We start from the raw sequence: 24081 nt of genomic DNA, 5'->3' as shown, positions 1-24081 counted from the left end.
TCAATATCTAATCTGTCAAGCCCCCTCAGAATCTTGTACGTTTCAGCAAGATCACCCCTTATTCTTCTAAACTCTAATGAATAAAGGCCTAACCTGTTTAGCCGTTCTTGATAAGTCAACCCCTTAATTCCAGGAATCGGCCTAGTGAATCTCCTTTGAACTGCCTCCAATGCCAGTATATCCTTTCTTAAGTACAAGGACAAAAACTGTACACAGTACTCCAGGTGCGGCCTCACCAACACCCTGTACAGTTGTAACCAAACTTCCCTATTTTAAAACTCCAACCCCCTAGCAATTCAGGCCAAAATTCCATTTGCCTCCTTAATTACTTGCTGCACCTACATACTAACTTTTTGTGTTTCATGCACAAGAACACCCAGATCCCTCTATGTTGCACTTTATTGGAGTCTCTCTGCATTTAAATAATAGTCTGCCTTTTCATTCTGAGCAGTCTGAGCTTACATGGCAACAAGTATGGATTTCATGACCTCCGTCTGAACTTTCACTGCAGCACTGAGAGGTCTTGGGGCTTCCAGCTGTGCTGGGAAGGGTGGGCTCCAAACTCTGCCACATTGGAGCCAGACTCCTCCATGCTCCTTGACTATGATGGGGAGCTGCCTGGTGGGCCTGCTAATGCACCAAGTATCTCTGTGTTCATTGTTGCCAGTGTTCTCCCGTAGGCCACCCTATCAATGTCTGGAGTTTTCTGGCCCCATTAGCATTGGGCATCATGGCGGGCGAGCGGAAGGAGGGGGCGGTGGGCAATATGGCAGGAAGGCCAAAAATCGGTTTCATGTTGGTGTGAAAGCGCAGCGGGATCATCCAATGGTGTCCACCTTGGCGGAACGCCAATCCCTCTGGAGGCTGGCATGAATCCGCTTTGCATCCCGCTAATGGTCCAGAGCATGTCTGGACAAGTGTGACGTGCAGAAGTCAGGACTCAGCGTTAGGGCTTTGCTCAGATTGCGGACACCTGAGGAGCAGAAGATTCTGGAGCCCTACAGCTCTGGAGACTCTGGAGGAACACGTGCATTGCATGCTGGATGGATTCTCATGGACGTGGCTCCACTGTGAAGCAGCTCACTGAGGATGGGAGGCCTCTGTTGATGTTTTGGCTCTGCTTCGGAACATCACGGTCGGCCATAGGCTGGGACAGATGATCAGCGAGGGGAGCGGGGAAGGAGGAGGTCAAGCTGTGAGTGGGAGAGGAAGGTGTACCGGGGAGGGGGTTGGTGGGGGGGAGGTGGGAGAGGAAGGTCTAGGTTTGACTAGGAGAGGAAGGTGTACCGGTGTGGGGTGGGGGATGTGAGGTTGGGAGTGGTGGGGAAACAAAGGTATCAGATTAGGTGACTTTGTGGGGTTTTGCAGGTGTCAGGGAGGATGAGGTTGGGAGGGGGAGGAGGGAGTACGGGGGGAGGAGGGTGTAACGGGGGAATGCAGCAAGTGGGGAGGTAGGTATAAGGGGGGAGGAAGGTTGGAGGGTGGAAGAGTCCGGGGTAGGAGGAAGTAAGGGTGGAGGAGGGAGTGGGGGGGTGGAGGGGGGTCATGTCCAAGTGACTGTGCAAGGGAGGGGTCTGCGGAGTCAATGACTGCCTCCCGGGGAGTAAACTGAGAGTGGGTGTGGTAGGAGGTAATGGTGAGTATGGGAGGGGGCAGAGTGAGCTGGAAGGTGGGAGGGTGAGAGTGCGATGGTAGCGGTAGAAGGGACAGCGAGGGTCCTTGGTGGGAATTCCAAGGCAGTCATGGATCATGGGGGTGGGAAGGAAGAGGTCAGGGTGATCAGCGTGGATGGGGGTGGGATTCTCAGGAAGGTAGGGAACATGCACGTTCACCTGGACATCTTGGAAAGAAAAGGGTTTGAGTTGGTTGACAATGTGGAGGTGGAAGGTGATGCTGGGGGGTCAACAGTGATGGGTGAAAGGACATGGGTGACTGGGGGATCGGAAAGGATGGGGGAGCTGATCAGAAACTTAACAACTACCGTGGCTGTTGAAATCGAAAGTGAGCAAAGAATTGTGTTGGATGGGCACAGGTGCTCATAGCCATTTACAGCACATTCGGCCCATCATGTCCGCAACGGTCAACAAAGATCTGACTACACTAAGATAAAAACAAAAAACTACTGCGGATGCTGGAAATCCAAAACAAAAACAGAATTACCTGGAAAAACTCAGCAGGTCTGGCAGCATCGGCGGAGAATGCCGATGCTGCCAGACCTGCTGAGTTTTTCCAGGTAATTCAGTTTCTGACTACACTAATCCCATTTTCCAGCGCTTGGCTCATAGCCCTGGAGGCTATGGCAATACAAGTGAATGTCTAAATACTTCTTAAATGTTATGAGAGATTCTGATTCAACCACCCTTTTGGGCAGTGAGTTCCAGGCTTCCACTACCCTCTGGGTTAAAAAAATTCTCATCAACTCCCCTCTTAGCCTTCTACCTCTTACCTTAAATCTATGCCCCCTAGTTATTGATTCCTCTGCTAATGGAAAAAATGCCTTCCTATCCACCCTATCTATGCCGCTCATAATCTTATACACCTCTATCAGGACCCGTCTCAACCTTCACTGCTCCAAGGAAAACAACCCCAGCCTATCCAATCTCTCCTCATAGCTCAAACCTCCAGCCCAGGCAGTATCCTGGTAAATCTCCTCTGCACCCTCTCCAGTGCAATCACATCCTTCCTATAATGTGGTGACCAGAACTGCGTGCAGTACTCCAGTTGTGGCCTAACCAGCCTTTTATACAGTTCCAGCATAACCTAGCTGCACTTCTATTCTTTGCTTCAGCTAATAAAGGCAAGTATTCCATATGCCTTCTTAACCACCTTACCTACCTGCCCTCCTACCTTCAGGGATCTGTAGATATGTACACCAAGGCCCCTCTGATCTTCAGCACTTTCCAGGGTCCTACTATTCATAGCATAACCCCTTGCCTTGTTAGCCCTCCCCAAGTGCATTACCTCACACTTATCTGGGTTGAAAACACAATCACAGAAACATCCTTCTACCGTCATCCTCTTCTCCCTGCCTCTCAGCCAATTTTAGATCCAACGTGCCACTTTGCCTTGGATCCCATATGCTCTTACTTTCTTTACCAATCTGCCATGAGGAACCTTATCAAAAGCCTTGCTAAGTCTATGTAGACTATATCAAATGCATTACCCTCATCAACAATCCTGGTTACCTCCAAAAAATTTGATCAAATTTGTCAAACATGACCTTCCCTTAACAAATCCATGCTGACTATCCCTGATTAATCCATGTCTCTCCAAGGGCAGATATATTCTGTCCCTCAGAATTCTTTCTAGTAACTTCCCCATCACCAAGGTTGGACTGACTGGCCTGTAATTTCTTGGTCTATCCCTTCCTCCCTTTTTTAATAATGGGACAACGTTAGCAGTCCTCCAGTCCTCTGGCACCTCACCTGTGGCCAGAGAGGATTTGAAAATTACTGCTAGGGCCCCTGATATCTCTCCCCTTGCCTCCCTCAACAGCCTGGGATACATCTCATCCAGGCCTGCGAATTTATCCACTTTTTAGGCCGCTAAACCCGCCAGTACCTCCTCTCTTTCTATGTTAATTTCCTCTAATATTTCACAGTCCTCCACCCTGATGTCTATACCTGCGTCATCCTTTTTCATTGTGAATAACAATGCAAAGTATTCATTGAGGATTGCACCCACCCACGTCTTCCAGGTCCACACACAGATTACCTCTATGGTCCCTAATTGGCCCTACTCTTTCCCTAGTTATTCTCTTGCTCTTTATATATTAAAAAAACCCCTTTGGGTTTTCCTTTATTCTATCCACCAATGCTTTCTCATGCACTCTCTTAGCTTTCCTAATTTCCTTTCTAAGTCCCCCCCTGCACTTTTTATACTCCTCTAGGGATTCTGCTATATTGAGCCCTCAGTATCTGCCATAAGCTTTTCTTTTTTTCTTAATCGTAACCTTTATGCCCCTTGACATCCAGGGTTCTCTGGACTTGGTTCCCCCCCCGCCCCCTTTTGTCTTTATGGGAACATATTGTCCCTGTACTCTCGCTATTTCCCCCTTGAATGCCTCCCACTGCTCTGACACAGTTTTATTTGTAAGTAGCTGCTCCCAGTCCACTTGGGCCAAATCGTATCTCATGCTAGTAAAATTAGCCTTTCCCCAGTTTTGAACTTTTATTCCCGGCCCAACCTTATTCTTTTCCATAACTATCCTAAATTTGACTGAGTTATGGTCACTATCTCCAAAATGCTCCCCTACTGATACGCCTTCCACATGCTCGGGCTCATTTCCGAATATTAGATCCAGAACTGCCCCCTCCCTTGTTGGGCTTTCTATGTACTGGCTAAAATAGTTCCCCTGGATGCAACTTAAAAATTTTGCTCCCTCCCTACCTTGCACACTAAAACTATCCCAGTTAATATTTGGGTAGTTAAAATCCCCGACTATTACTGCCTTATTATTCTTACACTTCTCTGAAATTTAATTACATATATGATCCTCTATCCCTCCCTGACTACTTGGGGGCCTATAGTACACACCCAAGAGCGTGTTTGCCTTTTTGTGTTTTTTACTTCCACCCATATGGCCTCATTTGATGATCCTTCCAAGATCCCTCCTCACTGCTATAATTGATTCCTTGATCAATATTGCGACCCCCCTCCTCTTCTATCCCCCTCTCTATCTCGCCTGAATACCCTGTAACCAGGAATGTTGAGCTGCCAATCCTGCCCTTTCAGCCAAGTCTTGGTCGTAACTATGATATCATACTCCCACGTGCCTATCTCTGCCCTCAGCTCGTCTGATTTATTCCTCAGACTCCTTGCATTAAAATATATTCCATTTAGCCTTGCTAAACTCACTTCTTTCTTATCTAGCCTATGCTTCCTCTGCCTTCCAGACTCACTTACTAGTGTTTTAACTTCTAATTCCATCTCAACTACTCCCCTCTGAACTACTTTTCAGGATTCCATCCCCCTGCCAATTTAGTTTACATCCACCTGAACAGCATCAGCAAACCTCTCCGTGAGGATGTTGGTCCCGTTTCTGTTCAGATGTAACCTGTCCAACTTGTACAGGTCCCAGCTCCCCCAGAAATGGTCCCAATGCCCCAGGAATCTAAAGCCCTCCCTCCTGCACAGTCTCTCCAGCCACGCATTCATCTGCTCTATCCTTCTGTTCCTATACCCTCTACTGCATGGCACCAGGAGTAATCCAGAGGTTACTACCTTTTAAGTCCTGCTTTTCAATTTCCTACCTAACTCCCTAAAGTCTGCTTGCAGGACCTCATTTCTCTTTCTTCCTATGTCATTGCTCCCAACATGGACTGTTCACCCTCTCCCTTCAGAATGTCTTGTATCCGTTCCGTGACATCCTTTACCCTGGCATCCGGGTGGTAACATGCCATCCTGGAGCCACATCTACAGCCGCAGAAGCACCTGTCTACTTGCCTCACTAATGAATCGCCTACCACTATTGCCCTCCCATGCTTCTTCCTCTCTTCCCCCCCCCCCCCCCACCTCCCCCGAGCAGCTGGACCACCCGCAGTGCCATGACCTTGGCTCTGGTTGGCCTCCACAGAGGAACTGTCACTCTCACCGTTTTCCAAGGCTGAAAAATGGTTTGCGAGCGAGATGCACTCGGGGGATTTCCTCACTACCTGCCTGGTCCCCTTCTTCCGTCTGGCGGTCACCCATTCCCTCTCTGCTTGCACTTCCTTAAGCTGCAGGGTGACCACGTCCTGAAACGTGCTACCCACGAACCTCTCAGACTCATGATTGTACCATATAGTGCCCTCAGCTGCCACTCAAGCTCCAAAACCTGGAGCTCAAGTTGCTCCAGTTGAACGCATGTCCTGCACACAACGGTCATCCAGACCACCAGGAGCAGCTAGGATTTCCCACAGAGTGCAGGATGTGCAAATCACGGGATTGAGCTCCCCAGATATATCTTAATTAAATAGAATATGGACCCTTGCTTTTATTTTACCCGTACTCCTACTTGAGTATAGACTAGATGCTAGATCCTCTAGATAGACTAGATCCCCTAGGCCCTGCTGACTGCCTGTCCCAGGGTCCTCCTCTCGCGCTCTCCACTAGGTGCTGCTGACTGCCTGTCCCAGGGTCCTCCTCTCGCACTCTCCTCTGCATGGGAGTTTAATCAGTGGGTGGATGGAGATGCAGGTCAGCTCAGATGGACAACTGAAAGAGAGCCCCAGCAGGCAGCAGAGAAAATGCTCAGGACAGTGCAATGGGAGTGATGGATGGAGGTTCTGTGTGTGTGGGAGAGTGCTTGCACGAGGCTCAGAAAGGTCCTGCTGCGCTCACACTCATCCCTCCAGAATCACTCTTGGTCCAGCTGCATGTAGCTGCACTGCTAGTGCAGGGGGGATGCAGTGGGAGGACTCACAAAGCCTGTGAATGAAGCTGAAAGACACCGTTACACATTATCCAGTGAAAGTGAATATATTTTCAGATTATAAAGTGACAGAATGTGTTCACCTGTGCAACACTTGTGATCAGAATTTCTTAACTTTTTTAGGCCTACCACTTCTTCTAGGTGCTGCCCCACCATCCACAGCAGGGTGGAGACAGCCTGTGCAATGGCTGGTCCTGATGCCTCTGATGACTTCAGTGTGCATCCTCTGGAGAGCCGAAGCCTTGGGGGTCCCAACTTGCTTTGGCTGCCCTCCTGTGGGCCAGCTGCTCCCACTGCCGTGACAGAGGATGAGGTTGAGGAGGTCACAGGCAAAAGGAACTCAGAGGGAGAGGACAGCCTCTGAGATTCCCGAGTGGATGACCCAGGGGTGTCCAGCTGCTGCTGCTCCTCCCTTCGAGTGCCCGAGGGCCCCGGCCTGGCTCCTTGAGGGGAAAGGAGCACCTGGAGGGGATGTCGAGGTGCCCCGTTTTCCTCTTGAGTTGCCACTGCAAGAACTCACCCATGACTACTGCGATGGAGTGCAGTTCTGCGTGCATCTCCGCGTTTTTCTGGACCAGGGTCTCCCTGGCATCCACTTTCATTCCCATGGAGACCTCCATATGCTCACATGTGGGCACCACTTCATCAGAGAGCAGGCAGATGCATGCCACTCTGTTGAGAGCTTCTAGCAGCTCTACGTGATGTTCCCCCGTCTTCTGATAACTCCCCAGGATGAGTTGCAAGGCCGGATCCAGAGGCTCGTCATCTGACTCGGACCTCACAGATGCCTCTTCCCCAGCAGGCCTCCGAGTGCTGGGAAGCTCTGCTGAACCTGCCTCCTCCTGCTGCAGACACGTGTTGGGTGACCACCAGATTGTGAACCCGAGCCTGCTCTAGATCTAGGTCCCAGCGAGGTGTGTGTCTCTGCGCTGATGGAGAGTATGGCTAAACGTTGTGATGGGTCTCCCAGGCTGCTTATTTCCAGCTCTTCAATGGAAGAGATGTCCACTTGGCTGGAGGTGCGGACCTGGATGAAGCTGAGGTCCTCTTGGTTGGAGGTGAGGACCTGGATGGAGCTGAGGGACTGGCTGGCTGAGGGTGTCGATCACTTGACAGAGCTCCCTGTGAACCAAAGTTGAGATAATTAGTGCATGGAAGCAGATTCAAAAGCAGGAGAGAGAGCACTCATAGTTGCGTTGAGAGAGGGATGATGTGGTGCAGGATCTTCAGGTGGGTGTTCGCCGCTGACCTCACCGTCCCTGCAGGCACAGTCCACGTCCTCACCAGTCAGCGCGATGACACGCTCATCAAAGTGAGTGAGGGGCCTGATGTGGGCCACTCCACCCCCAGTCTGAGCCCTCTCCCTGCTGTTGTCAGCCAGCTTCTCCTGCATGAAAACAGATGGAGAGAGCGTGAGCAGGATGCATGGCACTGCACGGAATGTTTGTGTGGTGAGCGGAGCCATAGATGGGATGGGGATGTGAGCTCCAGAGGATATGAGCCTGATGGAGATGTGAGGGTGTGTGTGAGAGTTATTGATGTTGTCCCTTGAGGTGTGAGATCCCTGTGGATGTGTGATGGGTTTGTGAGTGTGTGAGTTGTGAGTGATGAGGTGGTTGACTTGCCCTGGCGCAACGGATGACAGCATTCACCCTCTTCCTACACTGCATGGCTGGCCTCCTCTGTGCCCTGGTTGTACTGACCGCCACTGCCACCCCCACCTCCCAGACTGGATTAGTGACTCTGATGAACCTCCTGTGGCCATAGCAGAGGTAGAGGACATCACAGCAGCCTTCCATTGCATCCAGCAGGTGCCTCAGAGAGGCATCACTAAATCTGGGGGCTGCCATCTTTTTTGCTTTTGAGGCCATCTGTGGCCTGGAGCAGTCCTGGTCTGTAAACGTGAAGTAGGCTGTGCTCCTGTGCGCTTTAAATATGGCGGCTGGAGCGAGGAAACACCGAGGCCATGGCAGAGCGGGCAAATCCGAGCTTGCCCGCCGGCAATCCAGTGTGTTTCCTGTGAATGCATTATTAATAAGGCGGGACAGGCCAGGAATGGGACAATATGGCGTGAAAACCTGCCATTGTGGCCAGCGGGTAAAACGTCCTTTTCCCTGCATGCTACCGCACTTTGTGCAAATCAGGGCCAATTCCGCCCAATGTCCTTACCTGATTCCTGTGCAGCAGAACTCATTCCCCATGGCTTTGCTACAGTGCATTCATGCCTGGTAACTTAACATGTGCAGATCCTGACTATATTCCGGCCACTGAAGTTTGTGCAATGCCAGTATCTAAGCTGGTGGCTGCGATTGTCGGAACAGATGTTGTTGCTTCTTGATCAGTGACTTGGTGTTGCTCTCTCTTTCTTCCCCCTGGGGCTGCTGGGCAGATGGGAGTTCTTTGGTATCTGAAAGCATAAAATCAGAATGAGTAGGTTAGGGTGAGGGGAGGGACGCTGTGGAAAGCAAGAGGGCCATGGTCACACCATCTGCAGCTTGCACCTCATGCCAGTTAACAGGCTGAGGGTGAGGTGGCAGTTTAGAAGGGGCATAAGGCAGTAACGTATCATCAATATGAATGTTCCTGCCAAGAATGGCTGGCCCCATGTTACGCAGCACCATTTCCTCCATCAGGCTTAGAGGCATGCCTATCCCCTGCTGATTTGGTTTTGCACCCTCCTATCATGGGCAACCTTATTCTGCAAGGAAGAGGGCAGAACATCAGTGATTGTGTTGCAATTTGACTGGTTGATTTGCCTGCCATAGTTGAATAGCTGGAGATATGTGGAGGTAGCGAGAGGTGGGTGTGAGGCTGGCATCAATGGAAGGTGGATGAGGGTGAGGTGGAGGATCTGAGTGTTATCCATGAGTCTTGAGTGCTAGTAACTGCAGATGGGTGAGTGATGGGAGTCTGATGCATTGGGCTGTGTGAGAATTTGGTGGTTTGGTGAGTTTGAGATGTTTTTTGAAGATGCATTTACTGACGTTGACCACCTACATGAGGTCATGCACTGCTACCAGGTTCTTGGAGCCAAACTGGGAGTTCACCTCCCTGACCAGCTGCTCCTATTCCCTTCGGAAGCCCTTCCTTTATGACCTTTAAGCCTCCTTGCAGAAACGTGACGTCTCTCCTCCTGTCGACTTCCATGAATAAGCCCTCCAGTGCTGCAGCTATGAGCCATGGAGCCCTTCCTTTGTCCTTTTCTCTAATTGCAGTACTGGTAGTCATCAGCAACCTCTTTCGTTAAGTGCAGCTTCCCTTTAAGAGCAAGACACTAGCTGGAACATCTGTGATCCAGGCACCCCGTTGGGTTCCCCATTGAGCGTACAGCCAGCCAGCAGAAAGCATTACAGGAGAAGGAACGTGCACAAATGAATTTTTAGCCACTTGTCTCTTAGATTACTTCTCACTGGCAAACATGTTTTATGGGTATAAGGATCAACCACTTTGAATTAACTAGTTAGTTACTGTTTTGACCTGGGTGCATTAGATAAGGCATCACACCATAGGAAGGAACTCTTATGTCACTTTAAGTAAGATGATATTGAGTTGGCATTGGATTGTTAGCCCATTTTCTGGGAAGTGCTTGTCCATCGTTCAATAGGACTTGTTTGTCTGTTTAGTATGTCAGCCATGGTTCAGCAAGCATGACCCAGACCTCCCTGTCGCTTGCCATTTCAACACACCACCCTGCTCTCATGCCCACATGTCCGTCCTTGGCCTGCTGCACTGTTCCAGTGAAGCTCAACGCAAACTGGAGGAACAGCATCTCATCTTCCGACTAGGCACTTGACAGCCTTCCGGACTTAATATTGAGTTCAACAACTTTAGATCATGAACTTTCTCCTCCATCCTCACCCCCTTTCCGATCCCCCTTTTTCCCAATAGTTTATATAGATTTTTCTTTTCCCACCTATTTCCATTATTTTTAAATGTATTTCCATCCATTGTTTTATCTCTACCTTTTAATCTATTTCAATCCCTTCCCCCCACCCCACCCCCACTAGGGCTATCTGCACCTTGCTTGTCCTGCTTTCTACCCTTAATGTCACCTATTAGCACATTTCTTAGCTAATATCGCCACCATCAACATCTCTTTGTCCTTTTGTCAATGACATCTTTTGGCTATCTCCACCTATCACTGGCCCTCTATCCAGCTCTACTTGTCCCACCCCTCCTTAAACCAGCTTATATTTCACCTCTCTTCTATTTTTCCTTAGTTCTGTTGAAGAGTCATTCGGACTCGAAACGTTAATTGTGTTCCTCTCCGCAGATACTGTCAGACCTGCTGAGTTTTTCCAGGTATTTTTGTTTTTATTTTGGATTTCCAGCATCCACAGTTTTTTGCTTTTATCTTATGGTTCAGTTGGTAGCACTCTCGCTGCTGAGCCAGAAGGTTCTGTGTTCTAGTCTTACTCGAGGACTTGAGCACAAAAATGAAGGCTGACATTGTGCAGTACTGAGGGAGTGTTGGAGATGCTGTCTTTTGGATCAGGTGTTAAACTGAGGCCCTGTCTGCTTTCTCAGTTGGATGTAAAAGATTCTACAGCACTATTTCAAAGAAGAACACGGGAGTTATCCCTGGTGTCCTGGTCAGTATTTATCCCTCATTCAACATCACAAAAAACAGATCATCTGATCATTATCACATTGCTGATTGTGGGAGCTTGCTGCATTCAAATTGTTTTGCTCTGTTTCTTAAATTAAAATGGTGACTACACTTTGAAAGTACTTCTATGGCTGTAGGGTGCTTTGGGATGCCGTATGGTTGTGAAAGGCGCTATATAAATGCAAGTTTTTTTTCTCTTTTTGCTGATCTTCAGTCCTTTCATGAGCTGGTCCAACATTGTTGTGTCTGTTCAGCTGACTCTGATATTTGGCTCTGAGTCCCTACTTCTGCAAGTAACTATTGATGAATGATTCTGATTGGTAGTTTAGTCTGTTACAGAAACGTGTCTGGCACGACTAATATAACTCCTCTTCTGCTGACATGTAATGGAGCATTGTTGTGCTCATCCTGATTACTTTGCATGGAAGATAAACTTCAGTGACTGAAGACACGGGTTTGTCCATGGAAGCTGTTTTTGAGTTGGATGTGAGAGCAAGTGCCTGCACAAACCCAAATTATAAGACTAGTTTTAACTTCAAGTTCAGATGAGGAATAATTATCTTCTTTGGCCAACCTCATTTCTACTTGATTTTCACTAGTTCCTTTACAAAGGACAAAATTGTAGCATTACATAGATTTTTACAGCACAGAAACAGGCCTTACGGCTCAATAGGCCGATGCCAATGTTTATACTCCCTATGAGTTTCCTCCTACCTTACTTTGTCCTGCCCTATCATCCTGTCTTTCTAATCTTTTCTCCCCACCCCATGTATTTACCTAGCTTCCCCTTAAATGCATCTATGATATTCACCTCAACCAGTCCATGTGGCAGTGAGCTCCACAGTCTCATCGTTCCTTCAGATTGTCATAAAGGTGAAAGACGCAACAAAAAAAAAGCTTGATATGGTCAAAAACATTCAGAAATAACCAATGTGAAACAATTCATGGTCAGGAATCAGAAGCGTTTTGCTACCTCCAGATCTTGGGGGTGGTGGGTTTGTGGGGGCTGGGTGTGGGAGGGGGGGGAGGAGGTGGCAGGGGAGGTGTGTGGGGGGAGCTGGTGCATGGATGGTGGTGGGACATTGCAAGTGTTCCTGTCCCACCTCTTGCCCCTCGGCTAATTTGATCAACTACGAAGTTTATGGCACTCAGGAGGCAGCTCGCAGGCAGGAGATCGTTAAAATGAATTTACTCCTTTTCTTCTCTGAGGCAACACTCAGAATAATCCACGCATTGCATGCCTGTTGGGAGACAGCTGACAAGACGACTTCAAACCTTCGTTTCCAGATAAGCTTAGACCCCTGTCCTCCTTTGCAACTATCAGCAGTGTCTTGCCTTCCAATGCTGTCAATTTAAAAAAACCCTTCACCCTCTGCATAACTTTGTTTGATGTTTGACTACAACCACTGATATTACTTTTCTAAGCACTCTCTTTGATTCTGGGTGGAGTTTGGTAGCAGCAACTGGGCTTTCTGTAACAAAAACAGAAAATGCTGGAATAACTCAGCAGGTCTAGCAGCATCTGTGGAGAGAGAAACAGAGTTAACGTTTCAAGGCCGTATGACCCTTCTTCACAGCTGAAGAGAAGTGGAAAACTCTTCAGCTCTGAAGGAGTGTCATGCAGACTTGAAACGTTAACCCTGTTTCTCTCTCCACAGATGCTGCTAGACCTGCTAAGTTTTTCCAGCATTTTCTGTTTTTGTTTCAGATTTCCAGCAGCCGCAGTATTTTGCTTTTATCTTAGGAGTTTTCTGTACCTTTGCTAACCCCCTTTACAATATGTCTATGCAAAAAAAAAATCTATCACATCCCAGTAATAGGCAAAATGGATTTTAGTTGGCCCAATCTACAGATTTTGTTTCATAAACGTCCTCGAAATCTGGTCTGGCATAACATTCCAACGAAGAGCCCCTTGCTAATTTTAATAGCTTGGTCGGTGGCACATTTGGGAATGAAGTGGAAAATGCAACAAAGGGGTAGCACTTATAGAGTTGCATAAACTTTTTTAACGTTAAGTTGATAAACTTTTGAAAAAGCATTTGGGTCTCTGGCTTTATAGATAAAGTCACTGAGTGCAAAAGCAAGAAGGTTACGCTAAACTTTTATAAATTATTGGCTAGACCACAGCTGGAGCATTGTGTCCAATTCTAGGCATCGCACTTTAGAAGAGGTGCCAATGCCTTGGAGAGGGTACAGAGGTAATTAGCTAGACTGGTAGCGAGGATGAGCAGTTTCAATTATCTGGAGGGACTGGAGATACGGGGATTGTTCTCCTTAGAACAGAGAAGGTTAAGGAGAGATGTAATAGAAGTGTTCAAAATTATGAGAGGTTTTGATAGAGTAGATAGGGAGAACCTGTTTCCATTGGCAGGAGAGTTGGTAACTAGAGAACATTGATTTAAAATAATTGTCAAAAAAAGCGCAAGGGAGATTTTTGTTTAGACAGTGAATTGCTATGATCGGGAATGCACTGCTTAAAAGGGTGGTACTAGCAAATTCAACAGTAACTTGGAAGACACTTTACATTTCCAACTGGCTTTCTACTTAAATGAAAACATTTGTAGGACTATGGGGAAAGAGCAGGGGCACGAGACTAGTTGGTAGCTCTTTCAGAGTGCTAGAACAGGCATGATGGGCTTTGTCAGTGCTGTATGACTCTGTGAATGGGAAAGTTATGGTGACGAGAGAAATGTGCAGTCATTGATCAAAATGTCACAGTGGAGATGTATGGTACTGGGAGTCGGAGATCTTGCAATAGCCATTGATCAGAAGGCAGATGTCTATTATGGGCTGGAGACAGCCCTCTCATAAAAGCAAAGACGCAAGCTGCACTGAGGAAGGTTGCCAGCTGAGTCCAGGCAGCCACCTGTGTACCTTGCCACTGACTGCAAATGAAAAAGTAGTGTGTGGTATCAGGAACAATGCAAAGGTGAGTGTGCTCCACCTCATCTATGAGCAGATTTCTTGCAAGACTTATCAAGCGTGGTGCAAACCTAAATTGGAAATTGCAGCTCTCTCTGTGAGAGATCATATCAAGCAAAGTGCACAACCATTGTCCTATTGCACACGCTCTGTCGCTGTGCATTTTTCTTGAAGGTGCAGACAGCAGTCAGTGCTGAGGCATCAAAACCAAAGTGCTCCTTTCGGTGTTCGGTGATACTTCAATGGGTCAACGATCATGGATGTTGGGGATTGTGATGAGGAGGGAGGCAGGGGGTTGAATAAGAGAGAGCTGGGTGTGTGGAAGGTGGGAGAAATCAGGGGGGGCATGGGGGTTGATGGGGAAGGGGGCAAAAGTAAATTTGAATGCAGTATTTATGGTCCAGATTTTGCTGGGGGCTGGGTCAGAGCATTTCATGGCCTGCCTCGTTAGACGTTCCCCCATGTTCCCATGTGTCTGCCGCCCTTGTCCATCTAGATGGTAGTGGTCATGGGTTTGGAAGGTGCTGTCGAAGGAACCTTGGTGAGTTCCTGCAGCAAATGTTTCAATTCCTAGAGATTCACAGGGAGGTTGAGGGTGAGCTGTCATTCTTACAAGGCTATTGATGGAGTATTGCATATTGTTCAACAATGTGTGGATATTTGCAATTCGCTGGATATTCCCAGAAGGAAAAAACTGTTCTGACCTGTACTCTTATTTTCCAGTTTTACTGGTGTTACATTTTAAGGTGTACAAGACCAGTTTGGACCAGTATTTTTATTTGCCAGTTTTTATTGTTTTTTCCTTCTGGGTTTCTTTCTTGCCGTAAGTTGCTGGATAATTTACATGTAATGGTGAGTGTCATTAAACTCAACGTTATTTTGGAACTAAATCTGAGTCAGTTTCTGCTTTTTGTTGTCGGATCTTACTAACGCATTTGAGAAATACTATTTACAAAGCACAATAAAGGGAATCCATGGGACAGATTCACCAGCGTTTTCGCAATGTTGTTTCCTGTTGTTTGATTGAAACATTGGCTCTGATATTAATGGACAGGCAGGGAGGGTGTACGGCATGTGGGAAACCAAGCGAGGTCAGAAAAATGGAGGCTTTGCTGATCTTAACGGTGTCATTCAAACAACATGTTGCCCAAGTATCCATTTTTAAAATTATCTCCTGGGATATGGGCTTTGCTGGCTCGGCCAACGTTTATTGCCCATCCCAATTGACTTTGAGAATGTGGTGGTGAGCCACCTTCTTGAACACTGTGTGGTGTAGGAATACCCACAGTGCTGTTCGGAAGGGAGTTCTAGGATTTTGACCCAGCAACAGTGAAGGAATGGATATAGAGTTCCTGGTCAGGGTGGTGTGTGGCTTGGAGAGGAAGCCTGACTGGCCAACCCAACTGCCTAGCTGGTGGGTAGTAGCATAAACAAGTGTCAGGAGCTACAGCCAGGGTGCTATGAGAATGATCAGGGTCATAATCAGGAGGTTTGAGAGAGGCTGAGAGGTTGCACCTACAATGGGGAGTGAGGGGCTCAGAAGAGGATTTCTGGGCCACAAGGAAACCTGTAGAAACCTTAAAACTTACCTTCAGGTCCTCTTCTGGCCCAGGATTCAGCTTCCAGTGGGTTTTTCCCAAGGTGGGAGCCTATAATGCCACCCACTCTCCCGCTCTGTTTGATATGGCAGATGGTATCCCAATGACAATAGTGGACCCAATATTTAAAACAGAACTCAGCTCCGTTCCTACAGGTGTCCTGTCAAAGGAGCAGGTTAATATGGAGACACACAGGAATGAAACAGGATTGGTGGAGGTGTGTGTCTCCCATTATTTTAACTGCACCCCCTCCTACTGCCTGCCCAGTTTCGTCAGGTACGGGTAGCTAAAATTGCTTCTGATCAGTTTCATAATTCTAGCCTTAACAAAAATACAAGATTGTAGAAGCATTAATAGCTTAGGTACCTATCTATTAAACACTAACTTCTGCATGTACTTTTAGTCAAGCTTTTCCATTATAAGTTATTACATGCAAACGTATATTAGAAACTGCCTATGTAAACTTATCATGCTGTCATTATGCTCTCCTTCCAGTAGAGGCAACATTTTCAGAGGGCAGGGAACAGGTCACGCAACTGTGTTTATTGATATAAGGGAGCTACAGCGCCCATTCAGAAGTAGAGTTATTAGCAGTGAAAATGCAGAAAAACAACAGATAAAACAAAATAATTATGTTGATACATGTGGCAATAAATAAACTTGTATACGTTGAAACATCGAAAAGGAAGTTGGCAAATTTCTGATGCAGCAGGAAGTAGAGGCCTGATAAAAGAGAGCATTAATATATAAGTTGAACAGGCCTAGATGTGTTGAATTGCTTTTACTTGTTCTCGGCTGCTTATATCGTTAAATTGGTGTCCATTGCCTATGTGTGTTCCCCTCTTGGTCTCACTGTCTTCTCCTGTCTTAAACCTGCAGGTACAATGTGGACTCAAGGAGCACAAACATTTCAAAACATGTGAGTTTGGAAATCATCTCTTATCAACAGTGATTGGGGGCTTTCTATATAGCTGGGGTGTAAATCACATAAAATCAGTCTGCTTACATTACAGCCGGATGGTATGCCAAGTCTGTAATGTCCAGTTTATGTGTCACATTCTGTGCTGTACTCCCTTTTAGGAGAATATATTCTTTGTAGTTTTTTTGGGTTCGAGTCCCTTATTATGGGAATGACCTGGCAACAAAGTTTAGTCGTGCGACTACTTTAATGAGATAAAATCAGAAAAAGTTGAAGTTTTCAGGTGATCTGTAGCACTAAATTTAGGCATTGGTTTACAGCCTAACGCAAGCAGTAAGACTGGGTGGGGAGCGCACAATTACTTCTTACAGCTTTTGGTCTTCAGGCCCTTCTTCTCTGTTTCTCTCTTCTTGTCTTGTCTTCTGGTTTCTAGTTTTCTCCGCCACATGAACCTGATTGGGAGGGTCTCTTTTGTCCCGGCCCTTATCCAATGAATCCCTCCCACTCCCCAATTACCTTCAGTCCCATGGTGATCATGCCTGAGCATTCTTTTCTTGTCTAACCAGGGATAGTTCATGTGACTGTGGCTAACCTTACATATTTACATAATGTTCTGCGCATTTATTGTTGTTCTTTCCTCCTTATCTTATGCTATATCCTAATGCTTCGTCTCTCAAAGCAAAGGTCCCTGCATTCCTACCCTTTTTGCTTACACAAGCAACCTTCAAGGTCTCAGCTTTTGGCTGCTGAAAGAGGTTTTAAAACTTCACATATTTTTCCCATGGTCCCACTACCATGGCATCTTTTATACTATGCCATACTTTTAAGTTTTCCCAATCTGCAAGGAAGGGTATCTAATGAAGTTAAATGTTCATAACCTTACCACTTGCGAACATGGTTGCACACCTATCTACTGGTGAATGAGTTGGCAAACAAACTTCAGACGCAGAGACCAATATAAGATGAAGCACATGCTGTTTATTTATACAAGTAACAGAGCACCAACACCAAGCGCGCTTCTCCAACCAGATCCTATTCTAAGCTACTGATTAACATTGTAGCATGCGCTACACAGAAAGTGGGTAATATAGTCACGTGGTCAATCTGCTCACATTCTCCTAAAGGTGTATTGCGCCTCAGATTACCACACTTATTAATAATCTAATACAGGTTGGCTGTCCTTTATCCATACGTCCAAAAACCAAACACATCCCAAACCTGAACGTTTTTTTGGAATGGCTATGCAGTTAATTCTTATGTTGATAAAGCAATGTAATATTATATTACAGATGTAATAAGTGTTAATGGGTAGGAAGCAGTGTGTGTGGGATTTGTCAAATGGAGAAATAACCTAGTGTTTGTAGACTATAGCTAGCCTAGGCTTAGGTAATTGTAATATAAGTAGGCCTAGGCCTGCCACATATACAGTAGATCCAAAAACTGAAAATATCTGAATACCGAAATGCATTTGGCCCTAAGGGTTTCGGATGAAGGATACTCAACTTGTAATCTTACACATTCCTGGGGTGTGGTGCCCAGAACTGAAGGCAGTATTCTAAAGGGGGTCTAACCAGAGCTTTATATAAATGTAACATAACTTTCACTCCTCTAGGCCCCTTTGAAATAAAGGTTAACATTCTGTTAGCCTTTTAATTTATTTTTGTACCTGTCCACTAGCTTTTAGAGATTTCTGTACTTATACCCCTAAATCTCTTTGCTCTTCCACAGCTCCTGGCTTTTCACCAGGAAGCTGCCTCCACAGGAACATGTTTCAAAAAAGCATGAGTATGCTCTCCACAATTCCCAGATAGTGAGAATGTCATATGCACAATATGCGCTTCCAGGATCACAATGTTGTAAAATTAACCTTTGTGAAACTAAATTAAGTTTTAAAAGGTCACCCTCCATTTCCTGAACTTATATGCACAAAGATCTTGCTCTTCAGCAAATGAGGGTTTGTTTGTACAAATGTACTTTTTAGACATTAGGTCAGAAAGCAGGAAACAGTAGGAAATTTTAACTAATCTCAAACATTAGCTCCTCTACTCTGTTCAATTTTACAGCCATTGCTTCAACTCAACTGCTCTTTCAATACTGTCAGAGGGTATACTTCGGTGATAACATCGAGGCCAGTGCATTAGTGAGCTTGTCGAGTGCCTGTGCCTCTGAAATTTTTAAGTCCACTAAAACTGGTGACGGAATGATCGAGTGGCTGGAATGAATGTGTTTTCACCTCCAGATGCTGCTTTTCAATCTAGACTGGACTGATGAGATGGAAGTGTTCGGTCCCCACAGACTGTCTGCATTCTTAGTAAAATTAGTTTGAGCTGCCTCAATCCATTCCGAGTACACATGAGACCAAGGCCCAACAATTCAGCACTGAATTTGCACAAAATGTTATGCAGTCCTGCTTAGGTGAATCACACAGTTGGTTGCTTGATGAATCAGAAATGTCACATTAGTGTAGGGGTGCTCTGGGGAATTCAGATACTGCTTTACTCTACACGTAGCCCATGCTATACCAGCCTCTGCAGTGTTTTTAGACTGATGACGGATGCAAGAACTGGGCCTGAACTTGTGACAATTTACTCTGCTTTTCTTGGGCTTAAACCAAAAAAATGGCAGAGGAAAATTACTTTATTGCAATTGAAAATGCGAATACTACTAACATAGGCCCTGATTTTAGACTAGTGGACCAAATGAGAACAATGACTTAAGTATAGTCTAAATGGGGCATCTGGCCTGAACATGATCCATTCTTGCCAGGTGTGTTGGAATAAAATCAGCTAGATTGCTTTTTGGCCAGCGTGTGACAACCATAGGTATCAACACCCATGCTGCTGCTCAGGACTCATTGGTCATTGCATCTTTGCAACAGTTGTGCAGGTACCTGTCTTTTTTGTTACATTATCCTTTGACAGCCAGCAGATCTTCTATTTACTGTTAGATAATAATATAATAGTATATGAAATAGCACAGCATTAATTATAATTTTAAACACTATGTCACTAACATTCTCCCTTTCTTCATTTAATGCTATATCCTGTCTTCTTGTATTGGACAAACAGAAGGTGAGAATCTATTGTCTTGTCTATTATGTTACAAAAAAGAATATAAACAAACATAAATGGAATAGCACAGCTTAAGGGTGTTCCAACATCCTTTGCCACAGAGCCTGTAAATTGGCTTGGATCTGCCGATCTCCACTGAGAGTGCGCCATCTCTGAATCCCTGTGGGCAGTCTGCTTTTCCAGCATAGACTGAGCCATGTCAATGAATATGGCTGCTCAAGCTCCCAGGGAGCATTGAGGTCAGTGAATGTGTCAGCCCCAAGCATCAGTATGCAGTGTGTATTGTACCCTGCACGTCTGCTATCATGTAGTGAATAGCATGGATGTATCAGCCTCAGACCCCTTGCACCACTAAGAATTGCAATGGTTGCAAACCTCAGTGTGTAATGTAAGTGTGTTACCTTCAAACTTTAGTGTGCATTTAATTTTGCTCATGATGAATTTCAATCAGGTTATTTACATGGCAGTAGGTACTTATCTATAATGATGGGGGCGCAGTCAGTTACTCACTAGTGTGTCAATGTATTTTGAAATATGCTGTTGACTAATGTATTTGCTGGGTTTATGTAAGCACCTAAAATTGAAATACTAATGGTGAATCAGAAAAATCAGCCATGTATCAACAAAAACTTTGCAACCTGTACATAAAAAATGCTGGCAGTCCTGAAGTATAAATTTCAAAGATATTGATGTTTACGTCACCAAGTGTTAACTGGAGTAGCACTTGTCTCTGAGTCAGAAAGTCGTGGGCTCAAGTCCCGCTCCAGGTCTTCTGCACATAACCCCGACTGAGTGCTAAAGGTTCGGTGTTCAGACGAGACATTAAACCGTGGTCCCGCCTAGCTGCTTGTATGGGCATAAAAGATCCTATGGGACTGTTCAAAGATGAGCAGAGCATTCTGTTCCCGAAGCGCAACTATCACCACCGGAAGCAGATTTTCTGATCATCCATGTCATTTGCTATTTGTTTGACTTTGCTGGGCTAGATTTTCCCCTCTGAGTTGGGAATTGTGAGCCGGGTCATTTCTCAACATTGTATTCCAGCCTCCCGTACAAAGCTGCACGCATATGTTATTTTCCCCCCAGGGAGATGCGGTCAGGCTGGAGTTGGGGTCGCTGCCTCCTGAAATAAATCCAAGCCAGAACAGAGGCAGGTAGATGCTCAGGCGGGCAAGTTAGAAGGCCTCCCTCAGTTCTCTGGGAAATCGGCTCAGTTCTACTCATGGCTGCTAGACACCCTAACCCTCACCCTCCTTACCCCACCCATTCCATGTCCCTTTCATGCCCCCACATATCTCCCATGCCCCCCATATACCCCCATGCCCCCTCCAAACCCCTCTCTCCCCCCCCGTATCCCTCCATACCCACTCACCCAGTACCCACCTTGCACAGAACACGTGAGCCCTATACCATTGAATGTCTCGCAATGCTCATAAATCTGTCAAAATCAACAATTACCTATTCAAACTCCACTTGAAAAAAACTTACTCCTCTTAAGTCTTCATACATCTGTCAAAATAAACAAGCAGCCATTCAAAAATTACTTCAAAAAAATAATCCTATTAAATTGTTATAAAACTGTCAATCAAAAATAGCTCACAGTCCCCTTGACAGCTTTGTAAACAATCCCTGCTGAACTGAATCCATTAGTGGGGTTTGGAACTTGACCAAACATGCAAAATGAGATTACATCAAAGTCTGCAAAGTTGAATACATTAAAGCCTTTTGAAGTTGACTGAAAAGATGGCTAACCATCTGGTCAGATTTTTAAAAGGCTCAACAGATGTCTGAACTTCAAACCAACATAAGAATCAAAGCACTGGGTCCAGATGACACATTACTATCTGATTCTCAATGCTTTTGAATGCATAAGAGCCCTTTATGCATGGATAAAGTGCTCCAGTACATCTGAACATTGAACACTGTACTGGTCAACTTAACGGCCACTTATTTTTTAAGGATAGAGCCCTATGATCAACCACTGCATTAAAAACATATTTAACTTTTCATGCAGCATCTATTTATGACATTTGAATTTAGCAACACCTTTTAAACTTACCTATCAAAGGTTCCAGACTCCACAACAGGCTTCCCCTGAGGTTCACGACTGACTGACCTGATGTGTTTCACACAGGCTTTAGGAACCCATCTGTCTCGCTGAAGATCTCAAACTCAGGGAAAGTCAAAACTGAGGCAGATGGTTAAATGCTGAACCCAGTGTCACTATGAATGCACATCGGGCCGTGACCTTCAATGTTTCCTGTACCGGTCAAAATGGCAGCTGATGGGAATTGGCTAAGAAATTTAAATTTATGGTCCCCCGCCTCCATTTTTGGCTGCCAAATGTGGGTTTTTCCAATGTTGGGATGGCAAAATTCAGCCTGGCTGCTGTATTTGCCTACCTAATAATAGTAACAGAACCTTCAAAGCAGTTATTGGCTATAAAATTGTTAGAACATCCTGAGGATGTGGGAAGATATATAAAGGGAAATTTGTTCATTTATCTAGTAAAATCTGATAAATATTCTATCAGTCTCTTTGGGAGTTTCTCAGTAAGGCAGGCAGTTCAGGGTTACTATATCCTTGAAGGTTTGCATTTTTGAAGCTATTTCCTCAGCACAAGGTCAATGCAGGTAAACATTTTCTCTAAATAGCATCACAGAAATCTTTGGGTTGAAAGCATTTCAGAACAGCAATCTCCTGGAGCTTAGCTTTTATCTTTTTAACTTAATGCAGGTACAGCTTGTTTTTGACACCTGTGTTTGAGAGCTCTCCTGCTGCAGATGGGTATTGGAGAACTATAGAGTGTAATCAAAGTGCTCATTAGAGGTATTGAAAAATACATGGGATGTGGACCTCCCGGTCCTGTGTAGAATAGGGACTCTAATAGTGCCCATTCCCACTTTATAAAAAGGGATCTCGATGAAATAATATTTCTTCCATTTTTCCCTTGGTCTGTATATTCTGAGTTGGCTTGGTGAAAGTGATTTCTACAATTGGCCTCAGTGCCTCTATGCTAGAGAACAGAAAATCAGGTCTTACTCACTATGGCACACATCATCCTCACCATCACTGAAACTGTGTGTAGATGATGGATGAGTACAGGATTAGACTGGTGTGATGTCCCACAGTTGTATAGATTATCAACTCCCACTGCCCAGATTTTGTAAGAATGGACCAAGTACCTGAGGATAACAGGATTTACTGTGCTCAGCTCTCAATGTTACATTATGAGTAGGAGAATAGATAAAAAAAACCGGCCAAAAAGAGTAAATCATATCAGATTTTGATATATACTTGTATCTAAACTTGTGTGTATACAGCACCTCATCACATTTCCAAAGCATCTCAAACTGCTCAGTGAATTACTTTGGAATGGATTGACTTGTTACGTAAACAAACATGGCAAACTGAGTTCCCACAAGAAGCACTGAGATAAATGACAATCTGCCTTTAGTGCTGTTGATCGAGGGGGCACTACTGACCCAGACACCAGGGAGCTCTGCTCTTTCTTGACAAGTAGCATGGGATCTGTAATATGCACCTAAACCAGTAGAACACACAAACTGGTACTGGCTTAACATCTCATCCAAAGGACAGACCCATCCTTCAGTAAATCTTCAGTATTGCCTGGAATATTTGCTCAAAATGGGGCTTGTACGCACAACCTTTTGACTCAGAGGTGAAACTGTTAGCAACTGGGCCTAGCTGAGCATCCTAAAGACATGTGATATCTAATATTGTACAATGAACATAACACCTCAGATCTCAGGAAACCTTCTTAGATATAGAAACATGCCATGTCCACATCCAGCAACCTGGACAACATTCAGGCTTGGGCTGATAAGTGGCAAGTAACATTTGCATCACACAAGCGCCCAGCAATGACCATATCCAATAAGAGAATCTAACCATCTCCCCTTGACAATCAACGGCATTACCATCAACATTCTGGGGGTTACCATTGACCAAAAACTTAACTAAACCAGCAACGTAAATACTGTAGCTGCAAGAGCAGATCAGAGGCTGGGAATTCTGTAGTTAATAACTCACCTTCTGATTCCCCAAATCCTGTCCACCATCTGACTGCAGTGCACAAGTCAGGAGTGTGATGGAATACTCTCCACTTGCCTGGATGAATGTGGCTCCAACAACATTCAAGAGGCGCAACAGAATCCAGGACAAAGCAACCTACTTGATTGGTAGTCCATCCACCACCTTAAACATTCACTCCCTCCACCACAGACGCACAGTGGCAGCAATGTGCACCATATACAAGATGCACTGCAGCAACTCACCAAGGCTGCTTTGACAGCACCTTCAAAACCTTCTACCACCTACAAGGACAAGGCAACAGTTGCATGGGAACACCACCACCTGCAACTTCCCCTCCAAGCCACACGTTAAAATCCCTTGGAACTACATCGCTGTTCCTTCACTTCCCTGTCCTGGAACTCCCTTCCTCACAGTTGTGGATGTATTTACAGCAGATGGACTGCTGGTCAGTTCAAGAAGGCAGCTCACCACCACCTTCTCAAGGAAAATTAGGG

At 45.6% G+C, this 24081-nt stretch overlaps 1 protein-coding gene across 2 annotated transcripts in view; it reads left to right on the top strand.

Moving 5' to 3' along the window:
• LOC144681563 (copine-9-like) overlaps positions 1 to 24081 on the top strand; it is a 410414-nt gene that overhangs the window by 130400 nt on the left and 255933 nt on the right. For both annotated transcript variants that reach the window (XM_078543246.1, XM_078543247.1), the window contains exon 5: positions 16421 to 16460. In XM_078543246.1, the coding sequence (XP_078399372.1) occupies positions 16421 to 16460 (40 nt within the window). The remainder of the gene's footprint in view (positions 1 to 16420; positions 16461 to 24081) is intronic.

The sequence above is a fragment of the Cetorhinus maximus genome, chromosome 6, assembly GCF_964194155.1.
Source record: "Cetorhinus maximus chromosome 6, sCetMax3.hap1.1, whole genome shotgun sequence".
Classification (NCBI taxonomy): Eukaryota; Metazoa; Chordata; class Chondrichthyes; order Lamniformes; family Cetorhinidae; genus Cetorhinus; species Cetorhinus maximus.
This window is presented reverse-complemented; position numbering and strand designations above follow the sequence as displayed.